The sequence below is a fragment of the Protomyctophum parallelum genome, assembly GCF_964188405.1.
Source record: "Protomyctophum parallelum genome assembly, chromosome: 9".
In the NCBI taxonomy this organism is placed as follows: domain Eukaryota; kingdom Metazoa; phylum Chordata; class Actinopteri; order Myctophiformes; family Myctophidae; genus Protomyctophum; species Protomyctophum parallelum.
Genome location: NC_139706.1, coordinates 31752451 through 31774061, shown reverse-complemented (window position 1 = coordinate 31774061; position 21611 = coordinate 31752451). Strand labels below are relative to the sequence as shown.

Sequence of the window (21611 nt, the reverse complement as noted above, 5' to 3'; positions counted from 1 at the left end):
CATAGAAATACATTGGAAGACTGTCTTTACCATAGAAATACATGGAAGACTGTCTTTACCATAGAAATACATTGGAAGACTGTCTTTACCATAGAAATACATGGAAGACTGTCTTTACCATAGAAATACAGTACATGGAAGACTGGTGCTGCCAACTCAAGGTGTTCTCTGTGGGACTGCCCCTTACTGACTATCTCTTCTCACAATAATATATAGAGTGAGTGAGTGCTGTATACTTGAGGTCAGCACCCCTGGGTTTAGAAAACAGTATTCTGCTTTTGAGGAGTGCCATCTTGCATGAATAAATTGATGCACTTGTTAATCTGTATGCCAGGTGACAAAAGTCCCAGAGAAGCTGTTGTCCTTTGCTGTGCGCTGTAAGAACCTGACGGTGGCCAACACCCGCACGGTGCTGCTCACCCCAGAGATCTACATCAGCCAGAACGTCTACGAACAGCTTCTGGATCTGCTGTTGGACGGAGTCAATGGAACACGTACGTTCTGGATGGATGGGGCAAGACTTTGCTTTGACTTTTCAGGCTTTTGTGCCTTTTAGTGGAGAGTGACATGAAACAGTTAGAGACTTAGAGAGACGGGGAAGTGGCACGCAGAAAATGTAGTCGGGCATGTGTGGTATGTGCCTTAAAGGACAACTTTAGTTTTTTTCAACCAGGGTTCATGTTTTAGGTTGTTATTAGAGAAACTAAAAGGTGAGTGTTAATTTTCTTTCATTTGCTGCTTTCTTTTGTTTTGGGGATTTTAGCAGTTTTTGACAGGGGGGCGGGGGCATTCGAGCATGGGGCTAAATATGTAATTTTTTACAAAATATTATGGCGATTTATTTTTTTATTATTTACTATAGTCCTAATAAACCCCAAGAAATTACATCTGGCCAGAAAAGATCACAGGATCTATTGAATGTGACAAACTGACATATTGAGCCTATACACACAGTATAAGCCTTCCCCCAGTAGGCTACCTTCACATTCAGTAGATCCTGTGATCTTCTGTGGCCAGATGTAATTTCCTGGGGTTTATTAGGACTATAGTAAATAATAAATAAATAAATCACCATCAAATTTGGTAAAAGAATACGTATTTAGCCCCATGCTCGAATGCCCCCGCCCCCTGTCAAAAAGAGCTAAAATCCCTAAAACGAAAGAAAGCAGCAAATGAAAGAAAATGAACACTCACCTTTTAGTTTCTCTAATAACAACCTAAAACATGAACCTTGGTTGAAAAAAACTAAAGTTGTCCTTTAACCACTAGGGTAGGCCAATGGCCACCACAGCCAAATATCACCCTCCCTGCCCGGCTTCCATCCCCCCGAACACGGGCCAATTGTGTTCATTTAGACCAGGGGTGCCCACACCTTTTTGACTTGAGAGCTACAAGATCTACCCACCAAAAAAAGATATCCCATTGCTTAAAATAGCTAACATATTGTGGTGCATCCACAAGCGTCTATATTATAGACGCTTGGCAAAACCGGATGCACCACGGTGGATTGGGCAGTGGTGGGCAGCTACTTTACCACTGTGCCACCTGGGGGCTGTTATTATACTTATGCTTGATTTATTATATACCTGTACTTGGTAGTGCGTCTGTGTCGCATACTGAATTAGCCAATCTACAAGCTCACAACGATCGATGTGATACTGAGTGTGTAGTTTGGTTATAAAAATGATTTATGTCCACTATTATTCAGTGTGAGACACAATGTGCAATCAAGACAAGTATCGGGCATTAATTCCTTGTGCCCCTCCTGTCTACTTTATTGTGTCTCGTTTTCTTCTACAGTATATATTGTACCTACTACTAGCCTGTTTGATTTATATAAAGTTGTAATTCCCTTCCCTCTCGTTTCAGAACCAGAGGAGCTGGTGGAGTTTTTAGAGGAGGTCATCGCTGGCCTGCTCGCGGACCAGGAAGTGCGTACGTTTTCAGAGGTTATTGTACCCGTGCTGGACATCTTCCATGGGCGCGTCAAAGACTTGGACCTGTGCCAGCCTCTCCTCTATTCATATCTAGATGTCCTCCTCTTCTTCAGCCACCAGAAAGACATCGCTAAGGTCAGGACACTGACACAGATATATTTCCATTATCTTTTATTACACTACAAACAAACAAAAAGGTTAGGCAGCTTTCTTAAAAAATGAATTCTGTACCATACAAAAGATATTAGATTTTTGACATTTGTGAATCGATTTAAGATATTTCTTTGTAGCAGAATATTGAATCTGTACTGGCCTGACCGTAGTACTATCAATCATTGGTACTAGCAAACCGACTGTACTTCTCCATGCGTATAATATGTTTAAGTTTATAATAAGATGACCAGCCCTTCTGGGTGCCTACTGGCAAGTGGGAACGAACCCAGAGTTCCCGGCATGGAATTGTTTGATACATCATTTGAAGTTTGATTAATTTATTTGACAGCCCTTATTATCCTCCACTCCTCCTAAAAGGTGTTGGTGGAGCACACCCAGCCCAAAGACCCAGCTAATGGCCTGCAGTACCAGAAGACCCTGCTGGGGGCGGTGCTGAGTATCTCGTGCCTGCTGAAGACTCCAGGGGTGGTGGAGGGTCACGGTTACTTCCTGAACCCTTCTCGCTCCAGTACCCAGGAGACAAAGGTCCAGGAGGCCAACATACACCAGGTTAGGAACCTATCTTCAGTCTGTTGTCCTGGTCCAGTACCCAGGAGACAAAGGTCCAGGAGGCCAACATACACCAGGTTAGGAACCTATCTTCAGTCTGTTGTCTGATGGTCCAGCAGTGACAGCTTTGCATTCGGTGACCCTGAAATTATATGGATTTTGCCGTGGACCCCCATCTCAAAAATATTTTGTACCAGGGACCCCCTGAAGCAAAGATTTTAGTTAAAAATGTTTGTTTTAAAATACATATATTCAAAGATTTGCAAAAATTATGATTGTTAAACAATTGCAGATCTACATTCTACAAGCTCTTTGTTCCACGCTATGAGCTTGTATATCTGCTATTTGAATTTGAATAGCCAAAGTATCAAATAATGGTTCAAGTGGTTAAAATGATTGTGATCATACTATATTAACAAAGATTACACAGATACTTTCCCAGTTTGAATGGGTTGAATACAAAACCAGAGTCTGCACACTGGATCATGCTCCCATAGTCATTCAATGAATCAAGAATCAAGAGGCCACTCATTTCATCACGCATATCTCTAGCATCTCGTTCAAATCTAATTGTATTACCTACCCATACAAACAGACCTTTCCCTCTGCCTGTGGTCCATTCCTTGGGCCAGTTCCATGACCTTTCGCTCTGTGCCTGTGGTTCAGTTCATGGGTCAGTTCCACGACAAGCTGCACCAGCTCCTGAAGAACCTGCTGCAGCGCTCCAACGAGACGCGCCACCTGCTCCTCTCCTGGCTGGGCGGCTGTCTACAGGCCAACTCCGGACGCACCAAGATCTGGGCCAATCAGATGCCGGAGATGTACGTGCTGATGTACGCCTCGGACGCCTTCTTCCTGAACCTGGGCGCCGCCCTGCTGAAGCTGTGCCAGCCGTTCTGCCGGCCACGCTCGCCCAAGTTGCTGACCTTCAACCCCTCCTACTGCGCCCTCAAGGAGCTCAGCGAGGAGGAGAGGCGCAGTCGCAATGTGCACGCTAGAGGTCAGTGTGGAGTCATCTTTCGCCAAGATTCGGCATTTCGAATCAGAAAGAAATCGCCTACTTGATTCCTGCAGATCTGATTATTTTTGGTGAGAGAACTACTCAAAGAAAATCGGGAGCAGTTAGGCCTTAGGGTCTCAGTGTCTTGCTCAAGGACACTTAGATAGTAAACACAGGGCGAGCCCGGGATGGAACTGGGAACCTTCCGATTCCCAAACATCGTGCACAGTGAAGCAGATGCAGCTAGAGCCGGTCGTAATGGCACAGACTGGAGGGGGAAATTGGGGTTAAAGGGACAAGAGCGTACGTTTGCATTCTCTGCCACAAAGAAATAATCTATGCAAAGAAGAGCAGCCTTGTGTTGCTGGCTCACTGCAACAGCTGACATGTATGATCTCATAATGAGTCATTGTGTAGTCAGCAGACTTCTAGCCAGACTGATGCATCCTTCCTGCCTTCACTTAAACCAGTTTTGTCCAAACCTTTTTCAAAGGGGGAAATTAGAAAACATGTAAACACTCTGTTGAGTTTCACAGCTGTCTTAGCGTGTTGTACCAGAAATATAAAGTGAAGAAATATAGACGGAGGAAATAAATAAGACAAGTAGGCAGCAGTGTCAGTTCTCATCATCCACTCGTCAGCTTCATGTTGACACACAACATAACACACTGACGAGAGGCGTTTATTTAGCCAATATATACACTCATGTTAATGAGCACTTCCGGGTAGCACTCCGGGCACTTCAGAATAAAAGGTTATACACACAATATAGATCATATTCCAACACACCCAACTACGTCTCCTACCTATCATAATGTACTTTCGGACCAAATTAAAGTCACATACAAATGCATTTCAACAATTTTATTTCATCAATATCAAATATCAATGGTCTTTTGTCAGGTGTGCTGTGAACAATACACAAATAAATCATCAAATGTAATCAGATGTGCAAGGTCTGTCAGTTTATCTACATTGATGATTGATACAGTATAGTTACAGTACTACAGTAGCTACAGTACATCTCTCTATCATTTTCATTACAATGACAGTCATTTATGACTGGCCTGCGGGCCAGACTTTGGACACCCCTGACTTAAACCCTCTAGCCTTTCAACCACTTTTCCACCATGACAATAAATAGCCGACAACATTAAGCTTGCACTGCATCGCCTTGTGAGCTTTTAGATTGGATATTTTTGGCTAACCTCCAAGTGGTTAACCTGCTAACCACAGTTTGCATGTCTGTAAATCAATGTCTCTAAGTAGGGCTGCAACCATCCATTATCTTCTTCTCCATTATTCTGTAAATAGATTAGTACGATGAACGAGCTCACAATGTGACTTGTTAGCTTGTATATCTGCTGTTTCTGAAAATGTGTTATTGATTGATGATTAATGATTTGTATACTGTGTGTGTGTGTGTGTGTGTGTGTGTGTGTGTGTGTGTGTGTGTGTGTGTGTGTGTGTGTCAAGCTTTCAAGCTTGACACACACAGTTTCAAGCTTGTGGATCTGCTACTGTTGATGCTCTTGTATGATCAAGTAGGGCCTTAACGAAAAAACACAAAAAGTTATAAGCTGTGTCCTATGCACCACAAGGTCTGGATAAGGAGACGTGTCTGATCCCTCCATCCCCTCATCAACCTGTGGAGTACGCCCAGTCTTACAGCCTGCTGACCGAAAACCTCATCCTTGCACAACTCACCCTGCACCTGGGCTTCCACAGGTACACACACACACACACACACACACACACACACTCGCCCACATACAGTAGACCTGTCAAAATTATTACATAATCGCAATTAGTTCAATTAATTCAGACATTTCCAAACATTTTCCAAAGATAGCGGAAATGGCGAGCTCTACACGCTCACAATGCAGCACTATGTGACCTAACGTCTAAACGTCTGACCCTAACCCAGTCGTTTCAGATGGGAAGCGAGTGACACAGGCGTTCTTGTCTGGACCAGCGACGCGTCTGCACATGAGGGCCGCGGGCCGCGTAGCGTGAGAAACAAAGTTGACCACAATCCAGCTCACAAAATGAGCATGCGCGTGACAATTTCACAGGACTGCGCCCACTTTCCTCAACTACTCCACGGGAGTCCACGCACAAAATAATCACCCGCCTCTCATTGAAAATGAATTACCAAGGCGCATCAGTTGCTTCCCATCTGAAACGACCTTAACTCCACAGATAATTTTCAGCCATAGAAACTACAATTTTTCTGATGTATACTACTCAAAATTCTACTATAACTGTGATTGATCTTTGGCCTGCAATTTAAAATATAGTCGAACACTGATATGTTTTGGTCATATGTTAGTATTTATTTATGTTTGCCGCTTTCTCGTGTGTGTGTGTGTGTGTGTGTGTGTGTATGTGTTCTCTCGTTCGCGTGCGCAATCCACGATCCACGGTAGACTCCACGAGCAGATGGTGAAGATGAACCAGTCTCTCCACCGGCTCCAGGGCACGTGGCAGGACGCCCAGCGCTCGGGCAGCCCCATGTCGGAGCAGCTCCTGGAGCAGTTTGAGCGTCTGATGATCGTCTACCTTTCCACCAAGGCGGCGGCCACGCAGCCCGTCATGCTGCAGTGCTACCTCAACCTGCAGGCCTCCTCCGCCGCCCTGCTGGTGCAGATGGGCCTGGGCAACCAGGGCCCCGAACACTTACCTCTCTGCCTGCCACTGCTGCCCCTGCAGAACAGCATGCTCTGCTATGTGCCAGGTAGGTAGGCAGGTTATAGGCCTTTCATTTCTGTCTCTGTGGACAGTCGGTCCTATCGAGATCAGATTGGCCAAACGGTGGAAATGGTTAAACCAGTGGTTCTCAAATGTTTTCATGTTTTCGGAACTTTAATATTTCACCAAAACCAGAGCAGAACTCCCACCACGGAACTCAGGCAATCAATTCATACAGTTGCCACTTGCAAGCACTATATTATTGGCAACTATTTCATACAGCTTAAAGGACAACTTTAGTTTTTTTCAACCAAGGTTCATGTTTTAGGTTGTTATTAGAGAAACTAAAAGGTGAGAGTTAATTTTCTTTCATTTGCTGCTTTCTTTCGTTTTAGGGATTTTAGCAGTTTTTGACAGGGGGGCGGGGGCATTCGAGCATGGGGCTAAATATGTATTTTTTAACACAATTTTATGGTGATTTATTTTTTTATGGTTTACTATAGTCCTAATAAACCCCAGGAAATTACATCTGGCCACAAAAGATCACGGGATCTATTGAATGTGACAAACTGACATATTGAGCCTATGACACACAGTATAAGCCTTCCCCCAGTAGGCTACCTTCACATTCAGTAGATCCTGTGATCTTTTGTGGCCAGATGTAATTTCCTGGGGTTTATTAGGACTATAGTAAACCATAAAAAAATAAATTACCATAAAATTGTGTTAAAAAATGCATATTTAGCCCCATGCTCGAATGCCCCCGCCCCCCTGTCAAAAACAGCTGAAATCCCTAAAACGAAAGAAAGCAGCAAATGAAAAAAAAAGAACACCCCTCTTTTACTTTCTCTAATAACAACCTAAAACATGAACCTTGGTTGAAAAAAACTAAAGTTGTCCTTTAAGTAAAAAATAATCTGAACTATCTCTTTAATGTTAAAAAATTATTAAAATTACCGTTATTATACATTCCCCAGACCCCACTTTGAAACCAATGAGATAGGCCACCTCAGCACACAGGACTTTATTCATTTATTTCAAGATAGATAGAGCTGCACAGTGCGTGCGTGCATGCATGCTTGCCCATACATAACTCAAAGTCTTCAAATAGCTTCAATCAATTGAAAATCCTTGAAAATGTTTGATATACGGTAATTCGTTTTTTTCTGTATTTTCAGAGTTCTTTGCGGAGAACATTGGAGATTTCATCATCTTCCTTCGTCGGTTTGCTGATGATGTTCTGGAGTCTTCTGCTGAAAGCATAGAACAGATCCTCAACTTCGTCACTGTCTTCATGGGCAACGTGGACAGGTACCAGACACACATTATGCTAGGATGTAAGGACATTATCACATAGGATCCAGAGTGGACAGGTACCAGACACACATTATGCTAGGATGTAAGGACATTATCACATAGGATCCAGAGTGGACAGGTACCAGACACACAAATGTTCACGGACCGGCGGGGGGGATAGGCTAAATAGGCTACCCGCTGCTATAGGCCTATTATTGTTATATGTCATTGACCTAAATGGCGTTATATCATTATCAACAATGATAGTATGATTTTTTTTAAGGGTTAGGCTTATGTCTTTTTCATAAATTGCTTTGGACATGTGGAAAACTTAGTTAAACATGCAGAGTGACACATTAGGCATTAGGCCACTACTTTACCTGGATAACATCATCTTTTCGTTTTGACATGAAATAATCCTGTACAGTCACCGTGTAGCGTTTGGTTTCATTAGCGCGATCTTGACAAAATAGCCTACAGCTGCTGCTGCCCGCAGAGCATACATGAACGGTAAAGATACCAAGGATTGGACAGTGCTACGCAACATGGAAGTAACACTGACTCGAAGCCGTTTATAAATCACAGTCAGTGAACGGACAAGTCAACTTTTTACCGCCGTTTGGTGTGTCGTCGTCCCCGTCGTCCGTCTGCCCCCCGCCACCCCCGCGCAATCAGAAGCGTTTTCAAAGAGACGAGTAGGATACAAAGGAAGCCTGAAAGGCAAGCATTTGCATTCCAATGGGTGATTGAGCGTCGTGCTCTACGCGCAACGGCCATCAGGTCTGGTGTTTGTCCTCTCTCTTTTCTCAGTGTTTTCAAATAGATTTTTATACGACGGGAAAACTTGAAATTCCCCCCTCGCGTACCAGTGGCAGGTGTCCCGCGGACCGGCACCGGGAACCTCTGTTCTAAACAATTAACACAATAATGTAAAATGACAATGTTTTCTCAAAATGTTGCCAAGAGAAAGAGCTGCTGGACTGGTCGTGGTGACTGAGAACTTTGATCCATGAGACCATTTATGTCTAATATAATGCACACTGCAGGATGAAGAACCCTCATTTGCGGGCAAAGCTGGCGGAAGTTCTGGAGGCGGTGATGCCTCACATGGAACCTGTGGCTCCCGGCGCTGTTCAGCCAATCATGTTCCAGCGAGAGAGAGTCTTCTGCTCCTACCGCCATGCTGCCTCCCTGGCCGAGGCCCTCATCTCTGTGTTTGTAGACATCGAGTTCACTGGTGAGGCTCACTGTCGTGTGTGTGTGTCTGTGTGTGTGTGTGGAGCTGGGAATCGATTGATTGATTGTTTGTTTGATTGATTAACACAGGGGCTCGCGACCCCTCTGGGTTTTTTTGTGCAACTTCAGTTTGTATTGGGGGTGGGGAGTCACGAGACATGGCCAAAGCATTTCCGGGGGTCCCCAGCCAAAAACGCTGAGAACCCCTGGATTAACTGTACACACATGCATGGACGATTTTGAGATTTTTAAGACATTTATCTTTGCTCAGGAAGCTCTTAGAAGGTTCCACTTCCATGACTTTTCCAGAGTGATTATTCAATCCAAATAATCAAGTTTTTGTCACATTAATGAATATTCATCGTATTATTGGTTGTATTTCGTCTGAGCAATGTGTCTGTGTGCTGCTGCAAACAGCTCCGCCTGCATTGCATGCCTCAAAATGAAGCACAGTGCGTACAGGCATATACTTTCAACACATTGCTGTCAATTTGTAAACTTTGTGCGGGCAACAAATTTCATCCAACCGCAATGTATTCAACTCTCTCTCTCTCTCTCTCTCTCTCTCTCTCTCTCTCTCTCTCTCACACACACTGCATGCAGTAAAATCCTTAGTGTTGTATCCAAGTAATAAATAGTCTGATGTATGCGGTAGCCTCTTAAACCTGTGTAGGCTATAGGTCTATTTGTGGTGACGACTATGGTTTAGGAACCTGTGTAGTTTAATTCCAGCCAGGGCTCGAAATAGCGACCATTTTGGTCGCAAATGCGCCTGCATCTTTGAATGAGAGAGAGAGGGAGGGAGAGAGAATAGCAGACTTGTAAGTGTTTCTACATAGCATAGCAGCAGTATTGATACTTTTACTTAAGTAAAACATTAGAGTAATTTTTCCACCACTGATTAGAAGTATAGGCATATAGCTATAAATACCATGTTTTACATCTAAATTATTTTATATTATAAATTCTAATTATATGATCTAAATGGGCTATGAAGGTGAAAAACACAAAACAAAGAAAAAGAAAACAGGTGATGTGACTTGCCGGAATCAGTGTAGACTAGAGGGTTCTCATCTGGAGATGTTTGATGCCTCAGTCTCTTTGAAGAGATGGATGGAAGAGGGACAGAAAGTCTGGACACTACATTTTAAATTCTGGCATGCATTTTTATACTTTAGTCATTTTATGTTATTTGTAAACCACACGTTCTAATGTTTTTATGAATGTAAAAAATCAATTACATATTGGTGCTCCTTAGATTTTGGTGGGTGCTCCTAATTTTTTTCTGGTGCTCCTTCATTTTGAAATTGGTAGCACAAGCGCTACCAAGTAAAAAAGTTAATTTCGAGCCCTGCCAGCTCCAAGCTACATCGATCACATTGTTTCATAAGTTTTTGTCATCGGATGTCTTTAGTTACAATTCCCAATGGAGCACACTTTCCCTTTATTATGTTATCTATAGGTGAACCAATAGGGAGCCAGCATCGGTTTCCAGTGCTTGTTAGAATCCGCAACTTATAGTCCTTGGAAAGGGCTGCGCAGACGAAAATGAAATTCTGGGTATCGAGGCTAATTAACCTGTAACCTAACCAGTAAGACGCCTGAGGGCATGCACGATTGCACGCATCTGCCTGGTGGACGGCAGACTGCTGGGCGAGTGCTGGCGCGTAACCTAATCAGTGCCCCAAATCAAATTCACTGTACAGTGAATCACTACCTAATGAAATAGTGACTGGTTTAAGACACAATCAATGGCATCATTACATCTGGCATGCTGGCAATGCATGCAAAACATATTAAAGGCTGTTTAACAAGATAATAAACAAGAAAATAATTGAACTGCTATCAAGCTGACAATGTCTTGCAAATTCGCAATGTGATTCATTGTGAGTTTATAGATCGACAATTTTTGCCTCATTTTGTCTGTTCGTCTTTTGTAAGTTAGCCTATTATGACATGCCCAGAATAGGGATGCGAGTCATGTGGTTAACATGTTAGATGTTATTTATGTACATGCACCTGTAAATACTATTCCCTTGATAGACCCCACACACTCCAAACCCCTGTGCTTGTGCATGACTGCACGTGTCTAATTAACATAAAGAAATGCCCCAAATGTATCACATGCAATGACAAATTTCCCACCTTTTTTCCTCTTTTTCTGATGAACTGTTTAGCTGATACAGAAATGTAACTTTTGTTTTTTGAGGTCTATGCACACCACCAACATACATGTTGACAACGCTACCTTTGTAGATTAATTAACAAGCTGGAAATTATTGTCTGGTAGCAAGTAGGACATTTCATAAAAGAAACATTTTGACCTGACAACATTGATAAAGATACCTAGCAGGGGAGGGGAGGGTTCTCTCTGTTCTAAAATTAAGCAATAGGTCAAGCCACAAGAGTCCATGGTTTACCTTGGATTTTAGAACGCATGGATTAAAGATCTCAGTCGCCACAACTGATTTTAGTCATTTGGATGAAATCAACACTTTTAGCTCACAATGTTAGAAGAAAAAAGTCCTTATGCACACCTACAAGGGCAGGTGTGTCGGATAAATGAACTGGAATAGTATGAAAAATACTGGAATAACCCCTTGAGATGAACCATCACGTTTTCAAGGGGGTCCACATATGACAAGATACAGAATTAATACATTCAGACAAAATATTTAACAGACAGTTCAATCAACCAAACAAAGAAGACATACATAAAAACAACAAGAATACACAGAGCACGTAAATTAATAATTGCTTAATAGATTTATTATCGTCTCTGTCAGTTATTTTTGATACTTTTGTGTGATCCTGTACTTTGATCAAGTAGGGCATTGATTTACGAAAAGAAGTTGAAATATGGAGATAAGAGGTTTCTGCCCAACGGCAACGTTATAATGATGATTTAGTCAAAACATCAACAGGTAATCTCAAGATGAGAGGACAGCGCCGTTTTAAACGGCTGAAAAGATGACCAAATATGAACAGGTAGATTATGTAGCTGTAACAATACTTAAATTAGCAAACTATTAATTAACCTTTTGTCCTTTGTTTTCACGAAAAGCAAGGACATAATAGCAATATAAATCTTTAATAATGTCACAAACATATTTCTACAAGACCGTAGTGCCTGTGATTGCCTGTACAAACACGGAAGTTACTGAACACTACACGTCACGGTATCTTTAAAGTGATGTGTAATAGCAACAATCTGTTTTAGAACAGCAGATTGACAAACATTGGCTTGGTTTAATATAGATCAGTGCGCATGTTGATGATGGTGACATGGGTTTGATTTTCCTTCTCCACTCAGGTGACCCCCACCAGTTTGAGCAAAAGTTTAACTACAGAAGGCCCATGTATCCTATACTCAAATACATGTGGGGGAAAGACAGCTACAGAGAGAGCATCAAGGTAAACAAGACCTGTTATGCTTACTCTATCTTCACAAGGAATGCAATGGCATAAACATTTAGCTCTGTCTTCCCGCTTGTTGGTAAGACTAGCCCTTACCCGTTGTGAGATATTTCCCCCCCCCCCTTGTGGCCGTGGGGGGTACTGCGCCCGGGTGCGTTTGTAATTGACTAATCAATTCATTAATAATCATTAATGTGTCAAATCGAAAAAAAGGGCTTCGTTACGTGTGATAAGTGGGAGTGATTGGTGCAGGCAGTAAGGAGTTACGGCAGTGTTTCTGACAGACACACACACACACACACACACAGACACACACTCAGACATTGTTAGAATTATAGTATGATGATGATTATAGGAAGGAAGGAAGGAAATATCGTTAAGACTTTATATTAATGTCTGGTCTATAATGCATTATAACCACACTTATAATTGTAATGCACTTACAAGGCACTTATGAATGTTTATAATATATATAACTTATAATAATATAATTCATAAGTGCTGGTCCTAATGTGTCAGCACATTATACTAGGTTAGACATACAAACAGTCATTAGTCAGACAAACCCATGCTGCGGGTTAGAAATCACCCGTGCTGCGGGTTAACATTCACTGACCTTTAAGTAGAGTGTTAACAAAATATCTCTAAATGTGAGGGTGTTAAATGGTCTTGTTTTCAGCATCTGGCTGACTATGCCTCTGTGAACCTGGAGGCCATGAATCCACCTCTATTCCTGAGGTACCTCAACCTGCTGATGAATGACGCCATCTTCCTCCTGGATGAGGCCATTCAGGTGAGACAGACTGAGCCTCCCTCTGATCGGCTATTTGTTTGGTTTTGGTGAATGGGTTCAGTTTATTTTCCAGTTAATGGGAGGCGTTTGCCCACTGATACATTAAGTGACATCTAGCAGCCCTTCATGTTGTAGTCTCAGAAGCCAGAACATCTCTCTTCCATGGTATTCGAATGTTACACATTCTGAAATTCTGGCATGTAAAAGTTGAGAACAGGAAGCATGTGTCATTTGCTCTTCGGTAGGGTATTCAACCAATCACAATGTGGAGTTCACAAACATAACGTCTCTTTTGGATGGAAACCTCATATGTCCAAACTGTTACTTTTCAGGATTCAAATTCAATTATAGCAAAACTAGCAGATCTACAACTAGCAGATCGAGCTTGCAGATCTGCGAGTTTTTATGTTTTTGAGTGACGCTGTAGTATGATCAAGTAGGGTGTTAATTTACATAAAAAACACAAAGTTAGAAACTGGAGATAAGAGGTTTCTGCTCAACAGCAACAATATATTCTATTCTAAAAGATCTTATATCTTATATATTATTTTTCGATTTCTATTTCTGCTGAATAGCTAGCTACTGTACCTAGCAAGGCTTCAACTCATTTGGTTTCCATATTCTCTACCCATTTTCTGAAATATGAAATAATAATAATAGTGTGAACCCACAGTCATATTCCTAGCTATATAGGTGTTTAGCATAACAATTGAGATATGACATTTCTTTATCGCACCGCCCCAGAAAGTAACAAAATTAATGTTAAATTGAACAGTAATTACAATTTTACCTATCATTTTATAAGAGACTATTTACTTTTCGGGCAAGTGGACATGACCTGTACGTAAGTGCCCCTGAGACCTTATAGTGTCAAGTGTCAACCCCTGTAGCTCAGCATTGAATGTTGACGTCAAGGTGTATTGGTCCGGGGAGATCTCAGATCTGCTGGCTACGAAAGACAATTCAATGATAGTGATTTTTCCCTCTTTTCTCTTTATGAACTCCCCCGTCCTCCTGTAGTACTTGAGTAAGATCAAGCTCCTGCAACTGGAGCGTGATCGAGGGGAGTGGGAGGGCCTGGCCCCCGACACACGCAGAGAGAAGGAGTCCAGCCTGCAGATGTTCGGACAGCTGGGACGCTTCCACAACATCATGTCCAACGAGACCATCGGCACACTGGCCTTCCTTACCTCAGGTCAGGCAGGAGCAGGGGTCATCAACATGCTGGCTTGTGATGGACAACTACATTTTTGCCACAGAGATACAAAATGAGTGGTCAATAATATTACCATAAATACTAATATACTAGTCCAGTAGACACCATGGACGTGGTGTTTTTTAAAGAGGGAGGGTGGTTAGTCCTCATCCTTTGTAATTTATTTTATTTTATTAAAAGTGTCATTATATAATTACATTCCAAAGATATTTCTCATCAAAATATTTTAAAGATAAGTACAACAATACATGGGAATTTGAGGTACCCTTCTTTATTATTTCTACAAAAATTACAAAAACAGATATCACGGTGGCACAAAATTGGTGAAAGATGTGGGTATTGTTTTACTAATATATTAAAAAAATAAAAATGAATAAATAATGGAGCTGGGCATTTCTCCTTGGGTCCACCCATTCCTGGGACCATGTGAGAATGGTCCAGTGCCTGCATCATTCATGAACTGTTGTGCTCAGACTAAATGGTTATTGTTGTTAACAAGATTTGGAAAAAGAAACCCTGCCTAACGATGATGTCACTGGTAGGCAGGTTTCTGAACTGTCCACAGCCCTCCTATGAGTGAACCATTTTATCATGAGCTTTAGTGAGGACTGAACTGTCCACAACTATCTCACAACTCAAGTCCTTCTACTTTAACACTGTCCCTCCTTGACCTTGCCGCTGCCTGCCTGTGTCATTGTAGAAATCAAAGGCATTTTTGTGCACCCGTTCTTGGCTGAGAGGATCATCTCCATGCTCAACTACTTCCTGCAGCACCTGGTGGGACCTAAGATGGGTGCCCTGAAAGTCAAGGACTTCACTGAGTTTGACTTTAAGCCCCAGCAGCTGGTGTCTGACATCTGCACCATCTACCTGAACCTGGGGTACGTTCAGAAGACCTCCACTGTCTAGCAAACTGAACAAGATACAAGGCTGTAAAAAATAATGGCCCGTTTGCCCTGGTACTTTTACTTTCAAAAAAGTTTCGCAAAAATTGAATTTGTTTCATAGATCATATATTGAAGTTTCTTCTAATTGTCGTCTGTAATTGTAACTGTTATGTATGCTTGACACGCTATGTTTGTTTCCCATTTAATCTGGTTTATTATGTTGTAATTTCTTCATTATCGTGTAACTTATTTTTTTTACATTGTTTCATGGGTGCAGCAGTCAACCACATGAACCCTGGCATCCCTTTTCTGAGCATGTCATAGCAAAAAACAAGCAAACATTCGCTGAAAAAGGCTGTAGATCAGCTATTTTCGACAAAGAGATTTGTTGTAGAGGGAAAGAAAGAAAGTGACCAAGTACAGACCCCTGGGGATTCCTGGTCAACAAAGTATGTGTAGGGTTTACGCAGTTAATCAAACTGATTTAATCAATTATAATTTTGATTATAATTTATTGTAAATTAAAACGAATTTTTAATTAACCAACCAGGTTAAATAAAGGCAAAAAAAACCATTATATTTTATTTTTTGAAGATCACCGTGCTGGTTGCCTGGATGTTAAATTATGCATCTTTGTCTTGGGCAGTGATGAGGAGAATTTTTGTGCCACGGTGCCCAAAGATGGACGCTCCTACTCCCCCACCCTGTTCTCCCAGACGGTCCGCGTCCTCAAGAAGATCAACAAGCCTGGAGACATGATTGTGGGCTTTGGGCTGATTGCTGACAAAATCAAGGTGGGATTGAAACTTTTATCATCTTCTAATGTGTAAACTTTATACAGTGTGTATGATGGAACGCCTAATCAAACGCCTAATCAAAACATAAAAATCAGCTGTGCTGAGTCTCGCTGCTCTCCCAGAGCGGGTTGCTAGGCTAGCGATTTCTAGGGACATCTTTGGTCGTAGTGGCTACATCTGTCATTAAAAAATGGACGGACAGAGGTTTTCTTACATTTATTGTTTATTCAAAGGAAAACACATATTTTCTCTTATTATTGCCAATGGGTTGCCAGATTGAAATGATTGTGATGCTGTAGTGTATTAATACATTTTGCTCGGGAACCCGCCGCCCCCAAGGTTAAAGCATTTCCGGATTAACCATTTTCTTACCTTAATCTGATGTTATTATATCCAATAACGAGTGGTACAGGTGAACAATTACATAACTTCATCCAGAGCACACTGCAGCTTTGATGTGCTGGGTCATACGGTATAGATTGCGTGGCTTAATATGATCGCTTGAGAATTATATTTTTTTTCTACACATGCACACTGTTTTGTCCCAAAAGGCTTTTTTTTTCTTTTTGCTTCTACCACTGGTTGTTGGATATAATGACATCAGATTGCGGTAAGAAAATCGCTGGTCCGGAATGATCCTACAAAGACACACGCGTAGTTCTATCTGCTCCCCCTGTGTGTCCCATATACTGCAGTCCCACACTGACCTACGTGTGTGTCTGTGTCCTATGTGTGTCCCATATAGTCCCATGCTGACCGGCAGCTGCAGGACGAGGAGACCTACTCGGACGCCCCAGATGAGTTCCTGGACCCCATCATGTCCACCCTGATGCTAGACCCAGTGCTGCTGCCCTCCTCCAATGTCACAGTGGACCGCTCAACCATAGCACGGCATCTACTCAGGTCAGTACACCTTATCAGTGGTGGAAGAAGTACTCACATGTTTTTACTTGAGTAAAAGTATCAATACCACAATGTAGAAATAGTAATTACATGTACAGTACAAGTAAATGTTTGGTATTTAAAGTTTACTCAAGGCGTCAAGGTATGCTTAAAGTACCCAAAGTGAACGTACTCATTATGCAGAATGTCCCATTTCACAAGTTTCCAAATATAATATACTAGAACTTTGCCGCCCTTCGGGTGGCTCACTTCTAGTGGCACGCGTTGCGAATGGGAAGAAGGGATTTCACAGCCTCCACTTCCTGTTTCAGCTTTGTTTTAAAACCCTTTATTCTGCCCTTCACATTAGCGGATGGCCGCACATGGTAGACACACGCACACCCAGGGTAATAGTATGTTGTTTACTATACTGTAGTTTATGTAACAGGGTATCTGTATGTTTAGGCAAGTCAGATGTATCTGAGTTCCCAGTGCCACCATACTCGTTCACTTTAAGAGTCTGAGTTTGACCGCCCCCCACACACACTCACTACACACACTTTAGTATCATTGGCACAAGCACATTGTTTACCTTTCGTCAGAAGCGTTTACATGGCGGGAGCGACACAGTACACAAGGCACAAATTAAATCCAAATTTTGAATGGCTGAAGATCCACCAAGGACAGCTCTCCTGGATTCCGACTTATGGAGGTTTGAGGTTTCGCTAGCATCCTTTAGTTGCGTGTCTGTATATACAGTATACGGACTTAGCAGAAAAATAATTAATAGTGTGAGCTTGTATATCTGTGGAAGCCGCAGGTAGTGTTGGCAAGTGTGGTCATTCTAAAGTGTTTTTAGGAACTTTTGATTTTGGACTTGTTTGCTTGTAGACTGGTGGTTACTTTAGTTATTTTAACGAAAGGGGTATGATGTGTGCAATTGATTTAACCCATTCTGAACGGGCACCCATTTTGGTGTTGGCATCATGTTGTGCTTTAGCTATTGAAAAATAGCAGATCTACAAGCTCATATCGCGCCACCGAGTGGCGCGATACAAGCTTGTAGGTCTGCTATTTTTGAAAAATCGAAGACACTTTTAGAATCTGATCTCAGGTCAGAATGGGTTAATAATGAAACTGTCAGGATGTAATAGACATTTTTAGAATCTGATCTCAGGTCAGAATGGGTTAAAGGTGACCAGTGGTCAAACCATGAACTGATTGCATGGATTCAAGTTCTCAGTCGCCACGACTGATTTCAGTCATGCTTCCATAGAAGCCAGCATGTCTTATTGTCTTCTATGGAAGCATGTTGTGCACCAAAAATGGTTACACACCGCCATTCAGAAACACCGCCATTCAGAAACACCGCCATTCAGAACCCTAACCCTAACCCTAAACCTAACCCTAACCCTAACCCTAACCGGGTTTCTGAATGGCGGTGTTTCTGAATGGCGGTGTTTCGGAATGGGGGTCTGTCACCACCAAAAGGCGAATCTTCAAGCTCACAACATGTCACACTGTGACGTTTTGTGAGCTTGTAGATCATCTATTTCCGGTTATTAAGATTACATTTAAATTAAATTAAATTAAGGTGGTCAAACTAGCAATTGAACGAGGAGTGTTTGAAGTGGTCAAAGTAGCAGAATAGAATACATGTTCAGAAGCATCGCGGATATTTCATAAAAGCAAAGGTTAAAGCCTCGCGTCTGATTTTTAACTGATTTATGTAGAACAGAAAGAACATAGGCTTACGATAATACCTAAACATAATTCTAATAAACATAATGTTTATTAGAGCTTTGAGCTTTTATTTAGCTTTCTGTGTTATTGCCTTTCCCTTTTTAGTGACCAGACGGATCCGTTCAACCGCAGTCCTCTCACCATGGACCAGATCAGGCCAAACGAGGAGCTCAAGCAGCAGATCTTACAGTTCCTGGACAAGCACAAGCAGGAGAGGTTGCAGATGGGACCTAGCGGCTAACCTTTAGTTACCTCCTCTGTGATGAACAATTAAAATGCTTCCTATCCTTTTTCATTGCTACTTTTTCCCGCTAATCCATGATGCGCTTTAACCTCCGTGGATTTCCTCAGACTCTTCCACGTTGTCACCAGCCGTTCGTTCACGCAGCTTTCATGTCCAATGGAAACGTCCCTGGTCGTGACAGCAGGCCAGGGCAAAGCCGTGACACCACAAGAGTAATCATGACCGATCTACTAGCCTGAACACGGCCCCATCCGTCAGGACTTTGACCATTGTACTCTGTTCACTCTCACCTCCGTTCTGCCAAAAGAAGATTTTCTACTGAAGAGTAAGTATTTTTGAGAACTCAAGAGATGGCAGAACATGAAATCTTGTCTGATTTGGATTTGGAGTAGGCAGTACTCCTCTAGGAACTCACACACTTACCAGATCAATTCATTTAACCTAGTTATAGGATTTTAAAGAGAATTGATTTATGTGATGCAAGCATAACATCTTTGCCCGTGTACACTTATACACTTGTGGGCAAACAGTTCTTAGTTTGGTGGAATCTGTGCCTAAAACCAAGAGCCTTGCAGTAATGTCAATGAATGAAGATCTTAGGCTTATTTCATACTGTAAGACAAGTTATTAACTAATGCTTTGAGGCATATGGGACACTATGGGGTGAATATAGTTGGTTAGTCAAGTCAGATGGCTAAAAACATTTGTAAAAAAAGGAGAAAAAGAAGTGCTGTTTTGTGTTATTTGAGTAACATTTTGGATTCAAGATTTTAAAATGCAAGAAAGTCATGTGATTGTTGTATAAACAAATGTTGAGGGAGAGTATGTATTTGTTGGCATGCATTCATACAGTATGTTGAATATCTACCAATCGAATGATTACTTGGGGTAAATTATAATAATTTGCAATATTTTTATGTTTTATTTGTCATGATTTTTTGGATGTACAGTATGAACAAGAAATAAAAAAAGCTATTGCGTGTTATATAACAAATGTTACGGTGTTATTCAGTAATCACAAGCCTTTAAAAAAAAGTCTTTTTCTGCCTTTATTGATAGTATTGAATGTAGATGGGGAGTGACACTCCCAAAGGTCGTCGGGAACAGGATTCGAACCCGTGACTTGCTGTCAGGCTGCATTGCAGTCTGGGTGTATGCCGGACCGCTATGCCAGCAGCCCAGGCCAGTAATCACAAACCTGTTACTCAAAGGGGCACTGCACTGGCATACTAGAATGTGTGCCTAAAACCAAGACTCCTCTGTCACCTACTGGGTTCTCAACCCGTGGGTCTGTCACCTACTGCAGGGGTTCTCAACCCGTGGGTCTGTCACCTACTGCAGGGGTTCTCAACCCGTGGGTCTGTCACCTACTGCAGGGGTTCTCAACCCGTGGGTTGCCAAATTATTTTGGGGGGGTCCCCAGATTATCCCCCCAGATTATCTTTTTTTAACTGGAAAATGCAAATTAAGAGTTTACGTAGTACATGCATAAGCTTTCCTTAATGATTATATCTGGTTTCAGAATTTATTTATGATGTATTTTCTCTGTTATTGGTTATTGTAGCGGTCCATTTGTATTGGGGGTGGGGAGGGGGTGTGGGGCGGGGGTCGCGAGACATGGCCAAAGCATTTCCAGGCCAAAAACGTTGAGAACCCCTGACCTACTGTATGTACGCTCAAATGTGTAATTACCAGTGATGGAAAAAGTACTTGCATATTTTACTTAAAGTACAAACTTATCTGCATCAAAATATACTTATCGTACCAAAAGTAAAAGTAGGCCTATACTTAAAGTCCCATTTCACAGGTTCAAAATCTTCAAAACATCTTTTCAAAATAGCCGATCTGACATATTGGGAGCTTGTAGATCTGCTCATTTCAGCAGGACAGCTGAGAGGAAAGCAGTAGCTCAAGTGGCCGGTTCCCAGTTCAATCCCGGACTCTACCTGTGTTGGTGTCGAAGGAAGACGATCCCCTAATTGCTCCAGATGGACAGGTTGGTTTGCCTTGCATGGTTTCCTCCGACATGTGTGAATGTGAAAGAACATCTCAGTATACCATTTCAGCCTCCTGGTCCAGGCCTCACATGTCCTAACTGTGGTATATGGATATGTGGTTCCAGAATCGGCTTCATAGTCATCTACAGTGGCATTGTCGACAGCAAAGATAACCGCTGACAAACTTTTTTTTTGTATTTTGTTGGTATCCAAACAGACCTACCACCAATCCTCTCCCGATGATTTCTCTGTCTGTATGTATGTCACTAATGCTGCATTCACATGGGATCAGGCAAGCGGTAAACGGCAAACTAGAAGTCATTTTAGTGGACGGGAGCAGGATGGTAAACGGAACAGGACGGCACGGCAGCCAGAACCGGCGACGGTAACGGCAGATGGCAGACAGCATCAATGTTAAAATATGTAATATTTTTACCATTCTGTGCCGTCCAGCAGGTTTTGCCGTTTGCCGTCTACCGTCTACCGCTTGCCTGATTCCATGTGAATGCAGTATAACTGCTATAGACACCATATCACAGGACTGGCCTCTACCCACACTCTTCCAAACAGAACCGGTTCCCAGTCGTCAGATCGTTCTGTGTTTCTCTTCTGTTTCTCTTTCACACGTGTCACCTCTCTGTTGCTCTCAGACAGAGCGAGGTTTGTGTGTGCTGTGTTTGGGTCCAGTGTGAGTTCGCACACATCTGAAGAGGGCGACTGGTCTGTCCACTTGTTCTCTTCTTGAACATCTG

At 42.2% G+C, this 21611-nt stretch overlaps 1 protein-coding gene across 1 annotated transcript in view; it reads left to right on the top strand.

Annotated features, from left to right (window-relative positions):
* ube4a (ubiquitination factor E4A) overlaps window positions 1–19847 on the top strand; it is a 29093-nt gene extending 9246 nt beyond the window's left edge. Inside the window, exons 6-20 of the mRNA XM_083773718.1 lie at window positions 335–494; window positions 1870–2072; window positions 2469–2660; window positions 3327–3660; window positions 5262–5388; window positions 6090–6397; window positions 7530–7662; window positions 8694–8884; window positions 12197–12297; window positions 12980–13093; window positions 14114–14288; window positions 15010–15190; window positions 15843–15990; window positions 16739–16896; window positions 18724–19847. Coding sequence (XP_083629844.1) covers window positions 335–494; window positions 1870–2072; window positions 2469–2660; window positions 3327–3660; window positions 5262–5388; window positions 6090–6397; window positions 7530–7662; window positions 8694–8884; window positions 12197–12297; window positions 12980–13093; window positions 14114–14288; window positions 15010–15190; window positions 15843–15990; window positions 16739–16896; window positions 18724–18859 — 2661 coding nt within the window. The 3' untranslated portion in view covers window positions 18860–19847. The remainder of the gene's footprint in view (window positions 1–334; window positions 495–1869; window positions 2073–2468; window positions 2661–3326; window positions 3661–5261; window positions 5389–6089; window positions 6398–7529; window positions 7663–8693; window positions 8885–12196; window positions 12298–12979; window positions 13094–14113; window positions 14289–15009; window positions 15191–15842; window positions 15991–16738; window positions 16897–18723) is intronic.
* The last annotated feature ends 1764 nt before the right edge of the window (window positions 19848–21611 follow it).